Source organism: Cebus imitator, unplaced genomic scaffold, assembly GCF_001604975.1.
Source record: "Cebus imitator isolate Cc_AM_T3 unplaced genomic scaffold, Cebus_imitator-1.0 Scaffold124, whole genome shotgun sequence".
NCBI classification, from domain to species: Eukaryota; Metazoa; Chordata; class Mammalia; order Primates; family Cebidae; genus Cebus; species Cebus imitator.
This window is the reverse complement of record NW_016107439.1, coordinates 4,462,863-4,481,408: the sequence shown is the minus strand read 5'-3', so window position 1 is coordinate 4,481,408 and position 18,546 is coordinate 4,462,863. Positions and strand designations below refer to the sequence as shown.

The 18,546-nt window shown below is 35.9% G+C and overlaps 1 protein-coding gene and 1 pseudogene across 1 annotated transcript in view; both read right to left on the bottom strand.

The window, feature by feature from the left end:
• Window positions 1-18,546, bottom strand: part of FRYL (FRY like transcription coactivator) — a 180,764-nt gene that overhangs the window by 64,009 nt on the left and 98,209 nt on the right. Inside the window, exons 22-31 of the mRNA XM_037742590.1 lie at window positions 16,597-16,789; window positions 15,689-15,813; window positions 14,057-14,114; window positions 11,722-11,813; window positions 7,845-8,017; window positions 5,780-5,940; window positions 5,161-5,271; window positions 4,177-4,331; window positions 3,104-3,203; window positions 1,707-1,875 (exon numbers count right to left, since the gene is read on the bottom strand). Coding sequence (XP_037598518.1) covers window positions 1,707-1,875; window positions 3,104-3,203; window positions 4,177-4,331; window positions 5,161-5,271; window positions 5,780-5,940; window positions 7,845-8,017; window positions 11,722-11,813; window positions 14,057-14,114; window positions 15,689-15,813; window positions 16,597-16,789 — 1,337 coding nt within the window. The remainder of the gene's footprint in view (window positions 1-1,706; window positions 1,876-3,103; window positions 3,204-4,176; window positions 4,332-5,160; window positions 5,272-5,779; window positions 5,941-7,844; window positions 8,018-11,721; window positions 11,814-14,056; window positions 14,115-15,688; window positions 15,814-16,596; window positions 16,790-18,546) is intronic.
• On the bottom strand, window positions 15,072-15,139 carry LOC119472954 (annotated as a pseudogene).

Genomic DNA, 18,546 nt, shown 5'->3' with positions numbered 1-18,546 from the left:
AAAAAAAAAAAAAAAAAAAAAAAAAAAAAACAACTACCCAAAGAGATAGAAAAGGAATACTCAATGGTGGAAGAAAAAGCAGGAAATACTAAGTTTTTGGAAATCAAGCGAGGTCAGAACTTAAAGAAATATAAAATGGCTAATACCAACTGCTGTGGAAAGTAGCAAACAGACTGAAGACTATTAGCCAGTGACTAGACTGAGCAGTCAGAAGGCTCTTGGTGAGGCTACAGAAAGGAAATGGACACTAGTGGAGTGTGAAGGCCATCTTGGGGGATCTAAGGCATGCATGAAGACTGAGAATACGGCAAGGCACAGGGGTGGGAAAAGGTCAGGAGCAGTGGTGAAGGAGGGAAAGGATGTGAGGAGCAGAATGGGAAGGGCCACAGAGCTGACAGCATTTAAAGATCACTGGATTGAATCTGGAGAAAGAATCATGGCCCTCAAATTTTAAAGTGGCAAAGTTTATGTTGATATCTGTAGCTGTGCAGTAAAATCCTGAATGAATATTGTGTTTGTCTTGCCTTGGAAACAGTGAAAGTGAAAACACAGGTTAGCTATGGAATTTGTCAGGTTGACAGGTTATGTTTTGGTTTAGAATGAACTGTCTTAAGCAAAGCAGTTAAAATTAGCTAATGCTAAGGACAAGAGTGTCTGAAGATAGAACTGAAGGAGGACAAGGTGGTGGAGGTATAGGCACAGTCGACACCTGTACCAGCAGACATCCTAGGCAATGACATGACATTCTAAACAGTTACATGATCTCTGAGACCTAGCTAGACTCTCTGCTTTCTGTGCAGAAGCCTCTAGCAGAAGCTCAGCATCTGAAAAATCTGTGTTCACGGTGGCCACTATTTTGTGTTGATGACTACCCATATCCATCTTGGAAGGGCTGTCAGGGATGTGGGGGCATAACTGCTGCCAACTACCAGGGGAAACCAAACAGGTCAACTGCTTTTAAGAACTAAGTGTTAGGAGAATATAAGTTGTTGTTGTTGCTTTTTTCTCCCACTCAGGTCAATTAGGGATAGGAAAGAAATTATTTCTACTGCTAAAATAGGTGCTGTGGAAAGATTCCAGGCAGGCTAAGGCCACTGTCTCTTGAGACCAAATGAAGGAAAGGACCCACAGCAGAACTCTGCAATCTCCCAGATCCAAGTGTTGCTGCACATCCAGTAGTTAGAGTGGAACAAGATCTTGAGGTAGGCGACAAGCAAGATGTGGGAGACTAGAAAGAGTTTTTGCTCAAGGTACTGTACCACCTGCTCTTATGATTAGGGGTTTCACTCACAGAAAACGACCTGTATCTATCCTTGCCTATTTTTATTATTAAAGTTATGCCAATACACAAGATAAAATGTATTCAACAAGTTCTATGTTTACTAAGAAATACTTTTAAGTCACACATGAAAAGTCCTCCCTCTTGTACTTTTTTCTTGCTTTTCTTTTCTTTTTTTTTTTTGGATGGAGTAGGGAGTGAAGGGAAGGTCAGATATAAAACCCTATAAGGGCAACATTGATAGAAAAACCTAAATATTGTGACAGATCAGAATTAAGAGTTCTTATTGAAGAAAAAAATATTTCCTATGTAAAGACATGTCTGGTTTTGATTTAACCTATAATTTAATAAGTTTATAATTTTCTAAAAATTGTTTTTGAAGAAATGATTAACAAAGAGAAACTAGTAATCAGTTCATTGATCATACCTGAGAATATGGCAAGAGTTAGCTCAGGATACGCCCTTGCTAGTTCCTCGGACAACTGATAATATGAAACAGAATACAGGTGTGGTAGAGGAGACAGCTGGCTGAGTACTCCATCTGTTCTCTGAACCTCCAATTTGTGAGCATAGCGAAACATCTTCGGTTCCAGAATCTACAGAAATGTAATTCCATCAACTTAGATTAAGATTTTATAGGTCCTCTAAAGTTTAACCAAAATTTTATATTTTTTAAAGAACTCTTCTCCCAAGGCTGAATGCAGTGGCTTACACCTGTAATTTCAACACTTTGGGGGGCAGAGGTGGGAGGTTCACCTGAGGCCAGGAGTTTGAGACCAGCCTGCCCAACATAGCAGAACCTCATCTCTACAAAAAATTTAAAAATTAGCCAGGTGTGGTGGTGTGTGCCTGTGGTCCTAGCTACTCGGGGGGCTGAGATTGGAGGGTTGCTGAGCTCAGGAGGTAGAGGCTGCAGTGAACTGTGACTGTGCCACTGCACTCTAGCCTGGGCGACAGAATGAGACCTTATCTCAAAAACCAAAGGAAGCAAAACAAACAAAAACCCTTTCTCACTAAAAGAATTTACTTTCCTCATATTGAATGCCAATGATCCAGATCAGTAACATAGTCTGAAAATAACTCCAGCAACTTAATATACAATTACCTGAAAAAGATTTACCACTTTTCCCACTCAAAAATATGGTAGCATAATATAAGTGAAAAAAGACAACAACCCTTAAAGCAGATCCTTTTGACATTACACTATTTAAAGAACTATACTGCTGAACTTTCCTCTTAATTAACCAAGGCATTAGGGTATAATTCCTAAGATGGACCTACTGGCATCAGAACCACTTCAGAGCCTTTGGAAAAAGCATCTACCTGAATCCTGTTCTTCTTAGCCCTTGGTTAAGAGGAAAGAATCTTACTCTATTATGTATTAGTTAAATACTGCATATTAATAACAGATCTGTGTTTGGTAAGTTAACTTTCTAAGTTATTTATCCTGAATCCAATAAAGAAAAGTTACATGAGAATATGATAAAAAGAGCTAATTATTTTTCACATGGCTCTCCAAAAAAATTCTGACACATATTGTTCTCATGGGCTGAACAAAAATACTTACATGGACACATCTTTACAAGTACCTTTGTGTACATACACACACATTATTATACATAATCCTTCTACAAAACACTTAGGAATAGTTTGCATTATTTATAAATTTAAATATCTATATTATCTTTGTCTTATATTTCTAATAAGACTTGATACCACAATTATTATAAATAAAGCTAAATACTATGTTTTAATGGCAAGATTAAATTATTGAGCTTCATTAAATCCTGAGTAAAAAATATTTAAATTAACATGTTTACAAACCTGTAAAAGTTGCATAGCAACTTCATAGATACTTCTAGAAGAATCAGCTGCTTTAAACAGTATCAGATTTAGAAGCATCACTGTGTCACACTGATAATCCCTAGGAATAAATTTTACATATTAGGTAAATAACAATGTCTAAAGGCTTTTGTACCATTTAATAAATTTGATACGCAAAGGGCAAGGCTTATAGGCACATGTATTCTAAGCCTATGAGCGGACTTGGATTTTTTCAAGGCAATAAATACAACAGATGCATGGTGATCATTATCCTTATTTTGGTTAAATTCCGTTAGAACACAGGTGTTCAACCTTTTGGCTTCCCTGGGCCACACTGGAAGAAGTAAAACTGTCTTGTGCTACACATAAAATATACTAAAAACAGCTGATGAACTAAATAATAATAATAATAATAAGCTCCATGCATAAGTTTTGTAATATCCACCACCACAGATAAGCAAAAAAGGCCTCACATTCAAAGGGTTGGACACAGCTGCATTAGAATTTAAGAAAAGAAAATACAGTCAACCTTCTGGGGATCAAAAATACGTGGGAAAGGCCAGGTACAGCAGCTCATGCCTGTAATCCTAGCACTTTGGGAAGCCAAGGTGAGAGGCCAGGAGTTTGAGACCATCCTGGGCAACATACATAGTGAGACCCTGTCTCTACAAAGAATTTAAAAGTTAGCCGGGCATGGTAGTGGGAGCCTACAGTCCTGGCTACTCAGGAGGTTGAGGTGGGAGGACTGCCTGATCCTGGGCGTTTGAGGTTACAGTGAACTATGATCATGCCACTGCACCCTAGCCTGGGTGACAGAGCAACACCATGTTTAAAAAAAAAAAAAAAAAGTATATGGGAGGATTTGCATAAATACAAATACTACTGCATTTTCTACAGACAACTTGAGCATCCATGGATTTTGGGATCTGAGAGGTGTCCTAGAACCAATCCCCCACAGATACTGAAGGACAACTAGACTGGTGTCTTCATATTTTTGAATTCAAAAGAAAAACTTTTCTTTAAGAAACAAAGAAAAAAAACCCCTAAGATAGAGAGATCTGTATCTAATGTACCTGTTCTGGAAAACATTAGCAATGGCTTTAAAGCAGCCAGCCGCCACCCTCCTGGAGCCCGTGTAGCAGCGGTCCACAGCCCAGTACATCAGGTTGCTCTGATCAGGGTTCAGCTCCAGCAACAACGTAACTGCTTCACAGCCCAGCTGGTGAACCTAGGCAAAGGTTGCAAAATTGCCCAAGAGAGATATTATATATTTTTTGTCAATTTCCCTACAGTTCTTACTAAAGTAATATAGAGCATATATTTACTGCATTTAATAGAGAAATTCCATCTCCTTTTGTTCACCTCCCTCTCAGTTTATTCAGCCAGCAGAAAAAAAACACACGGATGAATTGCATTTGGCCTCTTGCTTTTTACACAAGCCTCTCTAGTGCAATTCTGACTTCTAACAGAGCCCTCAAGGCAGTTAATGAATATGAATAGTGATTAAGTGCTTTCAGAAAAATGAGTCATTAACCTCTCCAATTAGTTTTATCAAGCTTTATTCTTGTTTTTGATGACCCAATAGAAAAATTGTTCTGAGGGGAAAAAATATAAGCCCTATTAAATCGTGAAGTCTGTGTACGTACAATATGAGAGTAAGGAAGGCAAAGAGTGTGGAGGGCAAGGAGGAATGATTAATTGGAAAGTGGTTAAAAAAGTAAAATGAAACACAGCAAATAACAGATTTCTTCCATGCAGCTCAATATATTCTATATTAATATCTTATTTATTGACCTAGAACCCTGTTGAGAGACACACATCCCTGTGTTAATCCTATAATTATTAAAGAGAAATTAAAATTATTCAAATTAATGATACGTAAGAATTAGAACATTTTTACATTATGGGATTCTATTTAACTTTACATAATATGCTTTTTGCATATAATCCTAACCTATCTTATTTTTAAAAAGACTTGTTTTTAGTGCAACATACATTTACTGCCAATAATACAGTGACAATTTATTATGAACCCTTAAGGAAACTGACATAATTACCTTTTTGTCCAGAGAATCCAAAATGTTATCCAGCCATTTGTACAAATAGCCATCTGATGAAAGTCCTACATTATCTGCAACAGGGCCACAACATAGTACAGCAGACATAGCCTTCAAATAATAATATTAAAATTACATTTAACAAGTTTAAGAGGGTAAATATTAGTTGCTTAATGAGAAGAGGCAAATTACTTATCTAGTCACAATACTTTTATTTTTTTCTTTACAAATTATTTTTTAAAACTGAGAAATTTATTACGGGTAAGTAAATATGAAACCAAATAAGACATGGAGTTTGAACAGTACTGGAAGGGAAGATAAAAAGATCAAGCAAAAGTACTTAAGGGGAAAAAAAAAGGCACTTCTTTCAAGTAGTCCTTAGTTCTTTAAGATAATGGTGATCAAATTTGAGTAGATTCTGGAACTCTTTTTCATTGTGTATTTTATGTACTTAAGTAAAAGTTATGGTATAAGTTTTGAATATGGCAGAAAAACATATATTCTAATACTCTCTGATACTTCGAAGAAATTCTTATCTTCTTTATGATACTAGTGACTGAACATAAAAATATTTAACTCTGCTCCTAAGAAAAAAGAAATCAGGTTTCTAAGTAAATACCTTTAATGCACAGTATTGATGTCTATTAATCTGCATATTTCTATCACTGTATCTGTCCAAGGGCGTAAACATGATGCTGAAAGGACCTGCCCAGTGACTGAACAGCATAAACAGACTGTGACGAAGGCTCTGTTGAGGAAAAATACTTCTTCTCTGGTGCACTGCAAGTCAAAAAAAGAAAGAAAATGTTTATTTCCATTTCTTTTTGCTTTAACTTTTATGCTAACATGTTACTGAATGTATAACACTGTAAAAAAGAAAGCAAAAGTTTTCATTTCAAACTACCAAAACCTCTGCCATAGCAGGGATCATTTATGTGTGTGTGTGTGTGTGTGTGTGTATTTATATATATACATGCAAATCACAGAAACAGAGTTGCAGTCTGTGTCACCCTGTTGCAGCATTACATGACACAGAGCTTCTCCACAAGCAGAAATTCCATGACAGGTTCAATGGCACATGGAGGCTGGCATAGAGGTGAGGCCACGAGCCCGTTTCTCCCTGGGCTATCACTGGCTATATGGCAAGATTGGCCAAGATTTTAACATAGACTCACCTCTGTATCTTGGTTCATTGGTAAGTAAGGGCTTTGACTGAGATACGTGTTTTTAAACTTTTTTGTTTTTGTTTTCAGCAGGAAAGCCTTTTTCTGCTAAAAGAGGCTTACAAGTAATCTTAATATATGAAATAGGTAGAAGGAGAGTTGAGGCCTGGTGTCCAAACACATTCTGCTGCCTTCTGCTGATGGCACCAGAGAACCTCAGGGCTTTCAGAAATAGCAAAGTTTGAAAACCACTGGTTTCAATGATCTCCAAGGACTTTCTTCACCTATTTTGAAATTCTACCATATAATTTCTCTATATCTATCCTTCTTGAAGTAACTCAGCAGTATCACAATAAACCAATGTGGAAGTTGTAAAAAAGTGTTTGGTAACAGACTAAACCATATCTTTACATTAGTGAGCTTCAGATCAGAAATTTTTGAAAAAATACGCTCTTTTTCTTTAATAGTGTCATTTTTCCCCAAAGATCAAAACAAGGCTCCTACACTTGAAATTGACATATGTACTTAGTGCTTAATGACCCTGTTATAAAATACAACCCATGTTCTTTAGACATCAACTGTCTGTACATACTATTCAAAGTAACAATGCAACTTTAATTTTTCAGGGAGAAAAAGAAACATTTGTATTTATACTATAAGCCAAAGGCTAGAGTCACATTACTTCCTATATTTATAAAGAATTTAACTTTTTTTTTTTTGGAGAGAGAGTCTTGCTCTGTTGCCAGGCGCCAGGCTAGAGTGTAGTGGCGCAATCTCGGCTCACTGCAACCTCCACTTCCCGGGTTCAAGCAATTCTCCTGCCTCAGCCTCCCGAATAGCTGGGACTACAGGCACGTGCCACCACACCCAGATAATTTTTGTATTTTTTAGTAGAGACAGGGTTTCACTGTGTTGGCCAGGATGGTCTCGATCTCTTGACCTTATGATTCGCCCACCTCAGCCTCCCAAAGTGCTGGGATTACAGGTGTGAGCCACCACGCCTGGCCAAGAATTCAACTTTTAAAAATGTAATTGTGTATATTAATCTTCCTAGTAGCTTAACCAGTACCTGTCAATATAGAATCTACTCAATAATTGGAACATATCTGGTAAATCAATAGCATTATATTCTTGTTACATTTTGTATATATGACCTATGCTCTTTTCCCATTATTCAAAAGTATCTTCTTAATTTTATTCTCAATTATCATTTGAAACATTACACTCTGCTTACTGCATCTAAAACAAGCTTGTCTAAAATGCTTACTCTATTGATTTCTCCAGGTTCTTGTGTCAGTATCCTCATTATTGTTGAAATTCTATGCTGGGTTGCTTTTTTATTTGTAATAATTGACAATAATTCAAAAGGAAAACAAACTCCAGCCATCCATGTTATGTTGACATATTTTTCCAGTATGTTCACAAGTTACTTTATCAACTTAGATTATTAAACCTCAAGGAAAGAAATAATACGACGATTCCTTAATACTCACTAATGCTTTAAGAAACTGAAAATAATACCTGGAACATTCTGAATAATATTCGCCACTAAGGCACTAAAATGGCATCGTATATCCTTCAGTGTGTCAGAGTCTTTTTCATTTTCTGCTTCCAGGAGTTGTCTAGTTAAATCTACATACTCCAATAATGTGTTGTTGAGAAAATGTGTTTCATTATCAAGGCCACCACTTGCACTGAAAATATTGAAGAAAACAAATGATAAAGAAAATGGGACTTTAAATTATAATTTAACTAAAAAATTCTTAATACTCAAAATCAGAATAATACATGTTAATTTTGCACTGTCATGGTAGCATGCAACTTAATATATGAAAATTAAATCAACATGATTTTGCTTATTTTAATATGAAAATGGTGCTTCTTAATCTAGGAACTGCTATTGCAATTTATATTATTCAACTCCATATCTAGCTTTAATCAAGTGAGTGCTAAATGTTGAAACATAGAGCTTTCTAAATAAAGAGACCGGGAGGCATATGAAATGGGGAGGATCAGTTTAGGAAGGTAGAAAGAGGAAAGACTAGTTCTATTTATTCATAGTTGCCATGTCTACTCATATTATGCATTCAGCAAAATTAAACATCTATTAGCCACTTATTCTCAGTAAGATTCTGGGAGAGGTATTATCAGGGATACAAAAATCTAAGCGAATTTGGCCAGGCATGGTGGCTCATGCCTATAACCCCAGCACTTTGGGAGGCTGAGGTCAAGAGATCGAGACCAGCCTGGCCAACATGGTAAATGGCCCATCTCTACTAAAAATACAAAAATTAGCTGGGTGTGGTGGCATGCACCTGTAGTCTCAGCTACTGGGGAGGTTGAGGCAGGAGAATCGCTTGAACCTAAGAGGTAGAGGCTGCAGTGAGATGAGATGGTGCCACTGTACTCCAGCCTGGGGACAGAGCAAGACTACATCTCAAAAATAAATAAATAAATAAATAAATAAAAATAAATCTAAGAGAATTCTGGTAAGAATAGGGTAGAGTACTGGGTTTTGAACCCTCTTTCTAGACCTATGGAATTGCCTTTAAGAATATCTGCAATGCGCTGGAAGCGGTGGCTCACACCTGTAATGTCAGCACTTGGGGAGGCCAAGGTGGGTGGATCACTGAGTCCAAAAGATTGACACCGGCCTGTGCAACATGGTGAAACCCCATCTCTACAAAAAATTTGCCAGGCTTCGTGGTGTGTGCCTGTAGTCCCAGCTACTCGGGAGGCTGAGGCAGGAGGATTGTTTGCACCTGGGAGAACTGTGATCTAGTCACTGCATTCCTGCCTTGGTGACAGAGCAAGAGCCTGTCTCAAGAAAGAAAAATATCTGCAATGAGATTTTCTTTGAGGCAAGGGATCTATGTCTGTGCCTGGAAACCAATGACTGACTGATAGAGGGGTATCTGGTTAGTCAGAAGTCCTGGATTCCTGTCTTGTTTCACCAATCATTAAGCATGTATCCAGTATGTACCTTAGAGTGTTTGGTAAGGATATAAATGAATTGCAACATATGAAAAGGCCTACTAAACAGTAAGTGTTATATAAATGATTAGCTATTACATTTGCATTTATTTAGGTCAGCTTTTTTCTTGTTATGTTTGAAAGTACTTCTAATATGTATTATTTTAAAGGTAAAAAAAAATTTTTTTTATTAGTTACGAGTAGCTTTGGAATAAATACCCTAAACTCATGAAAACAAGAGTAAAACGTTGCTATGAGGCTACAGTATATTTACTATATCAGTCTACAACAATAAATATTTATTGAATGAATGTGTTTTTCAAGCTCTGGATCATGACCTATTAGTGGATGGGAAACTGACTTAGTGGACTACAACCTGCACCAGAATAAAACCTTCATTCATTTAACAAATATCCATTATCTCCTATGTGTCAGGCCCATGAAATTCACTAGGTGAAAAACAAAAGATCCCTGTTTCCTTGGCATTTGGAATTCATTTTTTCCTTAGCCATGGAAATTAAAAAATCCAGAAGAGCAATAATTTTCTATTAATATCTCTTTTTTAAAATACTTCAAAACAAAATACACAACTGTGATCAGAAGTCATTATTGCTTAACAGTATTTTTTATAATTAATTTTAAATATAGCAACATTTTGCACACTCAAAATAGAAACATTTGAAGAATTCAAAGATTCTTCTATTAACATTATAATTAAAGTAATCAAAAAAAAATTTAGATGTGTATCAGGTTGTTAATATTTTGCATCTAGTCCACAAGTTTCAATTTTACTTTTCCTAACTTTAACTCTTATTTCTGTGGAGGAAAGAAGAGAATCTTTTTTTGTTTTTTGAGTGTAAGTTTCACTTTTGTTGCCCAGGCTGGAGTGCAATGGCACAATCTCAGCTCACAGCAACCTCTGGCTCCCGGGTTCAAGCGATTCTCCTGCCTCAGCCTCCTGAATAGCTGGGACTACAGGTGTGTGCCACCATGCGTGGCTGTTTTGTATTTTTAGTAGAGACAGGGTTTCGCCATGTTGGCCAGGCTGGTCTCGAACTCCTGACCTCAGGTGATCCACCTGCCTTGGCCTCCCAAAGTGTTGAGATTACAGGCATGAGCCACTGGGCCCGACAAATATTTCTTTTTTTTTAATTTGCTTTTTACTAGGAAAGAAAAGTAAATCAATGGTTTAGATACTCTGACTAAAGCTCTATTTTGCCTATGAAACAATCTTGCAGAATGTAGGATGTGCACATGTACCCCAGAGCCCAAAGTATAATAATAAAAAAAAGCTCTATTTTGAAAGCATTTGTCAAAAGCATTCAATGCTATATATGAAAAGTGTTAGGTAAAAGAGTCAGGAGAAATGCTAAAGGAACAATGTTGTATAGTTTTCATAGTTACTACACTTGTTTGATTATTAATACTTCTTTTTTTCCTTTTTTGTTTCAGGACGGAGTCTCGCTCTTCACTCTTCACCCAGGCTGGAGTCCAGTGGCATGATCAAGGCTCTCTGCAACTTAAAGGTCCTGGGCTCAAGCGATTCTTCCACCTCAGCCTTCCAGGTATCTGGGATTACCAGTGTCTGCCATATTCCTGGATGATTTTTTGCATTTTTTATAGAGATGGGATTTTGCTATGTTGCCTAGGCTGGTTTCCAACCCCTGGGCTCAACCACCCATCTCAGCCTCCCAAAATGTTGGGATTACCTTGCCCACTTTCTTTTTTCTTAAGGTATCTTTTCAGTGACCTTTTTTGGATATGTCAGATCTATTATCTTTCTCCTTCAATGGTCAGGTAACACCGTTATCCTCCTAAGGAAATAGTTACTTTTCAACATACAGTTGATGGAATTTTCCTCAAGGGGCTGGGCTTAGTGTGAAGATGCCTTTACTGCAGCAATAACTCCAGGTTTCATGGTTTTATTTGTGAATGACAGAAAACAGTTATGAATTATGTTAGTAGATTTCATAATTTTTCCTGGCAGGATAGATAAAAGGTTCACTGGAATAAATTTGTAAACCTTACAATGTTTAGCCTGTGAATATATTATTTTTTCAATAATAAGATGTTCCTCAGAAGAAACACATCTTTAAAATGAGGTAAGAAACAGGAAAATCTGTGAAGAAAAGGCCACTACTGTCCACTTGCCAAGATAACTAAGTTCCAACAAATATCAAAATCATAGAAACATTCTATCCATTTTTTGCCTGAGGCAATCCAGTTCTGGTGGGAGATTTTTCAATTTGTTTTTAGCTATTGGTTAATGTACTGAATACATATTTGTTAAATAATTTTTATAGTGATACATACAAGTTTTCTTGTTGCAATGGTGCTTTTCTGTTTTTGCACGTTTCATGAGTAAAAAGAGATTATGTTCTCTAGGATCATTCCAAAGTTTTAACAATCTGAATCCAATACTGACCTGTGACTAATGACACCAGCATCTGCCAGCAGTTCAAATATTCGTACCAGTTGTACTCGTAAAATGTCTCGACGCCTGCGCCGTTTCATATTCTATTCCAAAGACACAATGATGTTAATTAAAATCTTGCTCATGTAACTTGGAAAGAATAGTGTGAATGTCTTAAAGAGAGCTTTTTGGCTCATCAAAGTTATTTTGCTTACACAGTGTAGACTGTGGGTCGTCCCGCAGCTACTGCCTCAAAGATATGTGTGAACAGTTTGAAATGCATGAGCCAAATAAAGTCACATGGCATCTTACATGGTGACAGCCCCTTTGTGTCAGGGGAAGTAAAATACTATATTTTTAGGTTATTTGCTAATCAGACAGTTTTGGAATTGAAGCAATTAGTAAACTGTTATCATGGAATAATAAAGAATCCCTAACACCTTTCCAAATACATGACAGAAGTGTAGGGAAAACAGTCCTAAAAAGGAGTTAAGACTTTGCTCATGCCACAGTTTTCCAGTTAACAATTTTGGCGCAAAAAATAAAAACAAAAACAAGAAAAACTCCTTTACTCATTATGATATGAATAAATATATTTGTATTACTTGAGCCAAAGAACTAGAATAATGCCTAGAAGAATAACTGTAATATTCAACTTGATTCTGCTTATAGCAGAAAGTCATGTAAGATACTGATCAGCTATATCACCTTCTATTATAGCTCATTATTTCACTTGTGATATAATTTTCACATTACTGAGCAATTAACATATTTACTAGTCTTCCACTTTCCTGTCAATAACTCAATTTTTCTGCCTTCCACATGCATGATAATTTACTGACGACCAATCAATTACATTTACTTTTCTCTGGGTTCTTTCTAAAGTTGACAGCAATTCATTTGGAACAGGACGATTTCTTATCAGTCTTTGAAGATTTCTAAAACTGGTTTTTGCAGTTTGGTTGGCCTGTTTTCATTTTGTCTTCACAGAAAGAGTGTGAGTATAAAGCTCTTACACTGTAACTCACATTCAAGGCACATCACTGTAGCGTTTAGTAACTTTCCTTCTGAAATTCAGAATAAAAAATACTGCTATTTTGTTTTGTTTCAATCTCACATTTCTCTAATAAGTCATCCAGCACTGTAACCAAACTGATCAATCTGAAATGAAAATCAAATCAATGACAAAATGGGAATACTATCATGACCCTACAGTGCTGAATTAAAGGAGAGTAAGGAACTCCAGATGATGTTTCAAAGTCCCTAAGCTAAAGCGATTGTCACCATCTCCTCAGGGGATCCCCAACATTAACAGCACTGATTCTCAAATGTTCTACAGCAGACTCATCTAAGATGCTTTACAAAAATAGACTTCTGGACCCTACTCTGTGGATTTTCATTCAATAGGCCCATGAGTCTAAAATTTTTAGCAAGTTCCCCAGGTGATTCTCAGATGCCACACGCACAGGAACTACTGGTCTACTGGTTAAAGCTAAAACTAGTAGTTTTTTGTGAGATAGTTCTCATCTTGCTACCCAGCCTAATATTCAATCACTTCCCCCATAATACAATTATACAGAAAAATTTGCAATTTCAAAATTCTTTGTGAAGTTTGCAAATGCTGTTCTTCGCCTAGAATACCTTTCCCTTGCTTGTCCACGGGGAAACGTGCTTCAAAATTAATCTCAAGTATCAGCACTTCATCTGTTATTATGGAATAATAAAGAATCCCTAACACCCTGCAGCGAGAATCCCAGGCTTTCTTCTCTGTAGTTCTTAGATTCCCTTCTCTATGATTTTGAGTGCACAAGAAATTGTCAGAATTAAGGTTTTCATAACCATCTGTCTCACTAGACCTATAGTTTCTGAAAGTTACTCAGAACCTACAGGTTTGGGAATCTAGACTCAGGCCTGTGAAGCTACAGCCCATGGGCCAAATCTGGCCCACTGCTACCTGTCACTGCAAATAAGGTTTTACTGGAAAACAGCCACACTCCATTTTTTACGTTGTCTATGAATGCTTTCATGCTACAAAGGTGGAGCTGAGTAGCTGCAACAGATACTATGGCCTGTAAAGCTGAAAATATTTACCATCTGGTCCTTTACAGAAAAAGTTTGCCAACCCCAATCTAGACCCTATTTTCTACCCTCACTTAAGCTACAGCAATTTTTCATCCATTTTACATAATTGGTTTCTGCATAAAATTTTCTGGGGGGAGGGGAAGTGTCTGTATCTTAAATAGGAGAATGCACTAGATAATCTCTCTTGAATTTCTAACTTTTCGTATAACATGTAAATATAGCAGAAAAATAAGTTCACTAACAGAGACTACAGAACACAGCTCACCTCTGGCCTTCTTTCGAGTGCTTCTTTAATTATGGGATGTAATTCCTCTATTAGTTCCCTAGAAGAAAAATGGTACATATTCTATTAATAGACACACAGATATAATCTGACGTGCAAATATGCAAAAACATGATGTAAACTGACAAGTTTTAATTTGAATTCAACTGTTTTAAACACAGTGTCTATTGTTTTATTTTGCTTATAACACATTATATTTGGAAACCAGAAAAAAAAATTATATCGGCCCCTTAATTTAATTTCTAGGGATAAATACTACCAATATTTTTATTCAATCAGTTTGCAATCCACATATGTCTTACTTAGTTGAAACTACTTTATATAAAATGGTATCCTTTTCTCTCTTCCTACACTAACATAGTTAATTTTATATGCCAATAATTAATTCATGATATTCGAACATAGGGTGGGATACTATTAATTTTCCTAGACATTTTCATTTATTAATGAATCATTAAATTTTATCTAATTTTCTCTTACTAAAAATATTGTCTCAGTAAACAACTTTGTACATTTTCAATGTCTTCATTTCTGACTATCTCCTTAGGATTAACTTTACAAATGAAATTAATGGGTCAAAGGGTATAAACTTTGTAAAAATGACAAATTTTGCTTTATTTATATTTTGATTTTAAATGGAAAATATGCTTATTTTAAGATTGGGAAATTTTGAAAAAACACAAAACAAACAAAAAAATCAGCCACAATTTAATCATGTATCAAAAACTGCTGATGTTTAAAAGTATCTGCCTCCAAACTGTTTCTAATTATGAGAATTTAATTATTTTAAGTTGAGATCACTTTTACATCCTATTTTTTTCAATTAGTACAAAAGTGTATTTATCTGTCATTCCAATTTTAGTATATGTGCTGCCAAAGTGAGCACATAAGTGTATTTATCTGTCATAAAATCCTTTTCCAAAACTTTATTTACAAGGAATGCTATCCCATACCTATAATTACAATTTATTAATGTATTCTTTTTTATTTATTTTAATGAAATGTTCCTCTCCATGAAAATCTTTAGCAAAAGGCAAAAGATTTATAGAATCTGAAGAGAAATCAGAGTATTAACGTATTCTTTGGTTATCATGGAGACAAAACATCAAATACCATTTCATGTTAATCAAGGAAATTCTCAAAAGAATAAACTCAGGGCCCAGAAGGCAACAGGGCAGAATCTCAGCCAAAACAGAAGAATTTGCTTCATTAATACAAAAAAACATGAATGATATCAAACATCTATGTAAATGCTTTTTGAAAGATATTCTAATTCTCTTGGATAAGAAGAGGGAAAGCCAGAGTTTTAACTACTAGGCCAAGATTACACATTAACAGAATGACTATATAAATAAATAGAGTAGGAAAATATTTAAGATTTATATGGCATTTCATTATTTCTAGAACATATAGGTAAGTTTTAATCTGCGCAATCAAAATGAGGAAATAAAACTTCCAATAAATGACTTGTTAAATGTTACATGGCTAGTTAACTGGTAAAAGTCAGGCCTGTTATGTGACTATCCCAGTAGGTACTCTGCTTGATCCAACCACACCTTCTAAGTAGCACATTTATTCTTTTAATGCATATAAAAAACCTAAGAACATAGTTACCTAAAAGCTCCTGGGTTGGTTCTGCCAAGACCTAGAACAAGGGATTCTGTGATTTCCATGCTCTCAGAGCGCATCATTGGAACTATGTGCTTAAACAAGGATGAAGGGGATGGGATTCCAATAATCTGGAAAAAAAAATATATTTTTAACAGCCACTAATGATACTATGTCCAATTAGATAATCTGAGATTTCAGTAGTCTTAGGTCAATGATAAATTGACAGGTGAAACTTTACTATGAATGATACCCGAAATTTCACCTGTGGTGTACATAAAAAGTTAAATAACTTGTCCAATGGCTTAATGCAAGTTCATTAACAGAACTTGGGACTCCTGATTTCTTACAGACATTCACTATCACATAATAGGCTGATTCTCTTCATCAGATACTCTGTACCTTTTGATTCATGAACATGAAGAAAACAAAATGACTTCTAAAATAGTCACCAGTGTTAAAGTCAGACATTCTGGTCTTCAGTTTTGTCAGTTTCATGAAAACTAAACCACTGCTCTTACCAAGTACCCTTTAGATCACTACATGATTTAGGGAAATTCTAGAAAGGTGTTTCATTATTTAAATGATTCCTTTTGGGTTTGGAGAAGTGTGAGAACTATAGGAACTGGAATAAGGGAAAACAGGTATGACAATTTCTCTAATAATATTCAGAATGATGAACTGAATGAGCATGGGTATTTCTTTCCAATGGAAAACTATGTATGCCTTATTGATTCTAACTAGGAATCCATAAAAACAATGATTTGGCTTCCTTGAGGTATTTTCCTTTTTTGCAAGTAAGTAATACACTTTCAACCGAGTTACTTTATAGTCCATAAAAAGAAATTTTAAAACCTTATTTTTATGGGGCCACTCAGATTTCATAGATCCCACAGTGGATCTGAGAAACTTACTTTAGAATCAATGCTATAGCCGCTATCTGGGGTAGACGCCAGCGTCTCAGGAGGAGAACATCTCACAGAACCTGCAGATGTGGAAGATGACGATGTTGCTGCACTGCAGCAAAGGATCAGATAGTTTCTCCACAGGCCAATGTATGAGTCACTGCTTGTGGTGGTGTTTACTTTCTTAGCATTGATGGGGCTACTAAGGAAAACAAAAGAAAAAAACAGACAGATATGAATAGCACATGCTTTTAAAAGTTTGTTTTAACTAATGCTAAATTTTTCTTTCTTTTGTTTTTGAGACAAAGTGTCACTCTGTCACCCAGGCTGGAGTGCAAGTGGCACGATCTTGGCTCACTGCAACCTCCACCTCTCCGGCTCAAGGGATCCTCTCACCTCAGCCTCCAGAGTAGCTAGGACTATAGGTGTGTGCCACCATGCCCAGCAAATTTTTTGCATTTTTGGTAGAGATGAGGTTTCGCCATGTTGCCCAGGATGAGCTCAGATGATCCACCTGCCTCAGCCTTTCAAAGTGCTGGGATTACAGGCATTAGCCATCGCGCCTGGCCTAATGCTAATTAGGGAGATGGTAGGCATAAGGTTTTTATTACTAGTGCTGTCTTTGTGGACTGATATCAATTAATAAAATACTAGATTAAAATTAAAACATATTACCAGATCATTTTAACATTATTAGTCCTGTGATAAAAGTTATTATTTTATTGGGCCATATTTTATAACTTATGGATACTCAAATAGAAAGAAAATAAAATCAAAATCACCTTTAATCCTACATGAAAATAAACACTGTATATCCTATATATCTTTAATTCATACACATGAACCATAAATGCATGAATAGATCTCTTTTAATTTATTAAAATTAAATGTTTATTTTGTAACTACTTTTTAAACTTATGTATTTTTCACCTCTCTATGTAAATATACTTCTGTGACATTATTTTGATTAACTACATGCTCAATCAATATATAAAGTATATTCTATATAACCAAACTCTCACTGACATTTTAGTTAATAGCATTTTTCCCTATTATACACAATACTATATATTTGAATATACTTATTTTCTTAGGTACTTCTTGAAAATGAAATCACAGAGTCAAAGAAGATGCATATTTTCAAGCCTTCTGCCAAATTCCTGTCTTGAAAGATTATACCAAGAAAATATTTTGAAACAATTTCATAAATCTTTTCAAATACCAAAATTGTTAGTTAAAAAAAAGCAAAACGAAAGAGGAAAAATACTAATATACAATCCTTGCCTTCAACAAGTTTTGTAATATGTTAAGTAATGCAAATACACCACTTCGTTAATTCAACAGGAGTACTGTATAACAATGTCATACTATGTTAGAAAATGATCCAAGCACTGGTAACAAATCAGTTAAAAACAGCTGACAAAAGATCACAGGTGGGCCATGGGACACACACAATAAAGAAACAAACAAAACAATGTCAGATGGCTAAGTCTGATGAAGAAAAATAGAGCAGAAAGGGAAAATAAGGAATGCTAGTAGGAGATGGGGTTATAATTTATAATATGGTAATTAGTGAAGGCTACTTAAGATAAGGTCATTAGCTGCCAGGAGTAGTGACTTATTATGCCTGTAATCCCAGCACTTTGGGAGGCCGAGATGGGGGGAATCACCTGAGGTCAGTAGTTCAACACTAGCCTGGTCAACATGGTGAAACCCCGTCACTACTAAAAATACAAAAATTAGCTGGGTATGGTGGTTCATGCCTGTAATCCTAGCTACTCGGGAAACTGAGGCAGGCGAATCACTTGAACCTAGGAGGCAGAGGTGGCAGTGAGCTGAGATCTTGCCATTGCACTCCAGCCTGGGCGACAGAGCGAGACTCTATCTCAGAAAAAAAAAAAGATAAGGTTATCACTGGTATGCAAGGTGGCAAATGCCAATCTTTTTTTTTTTTTTTTT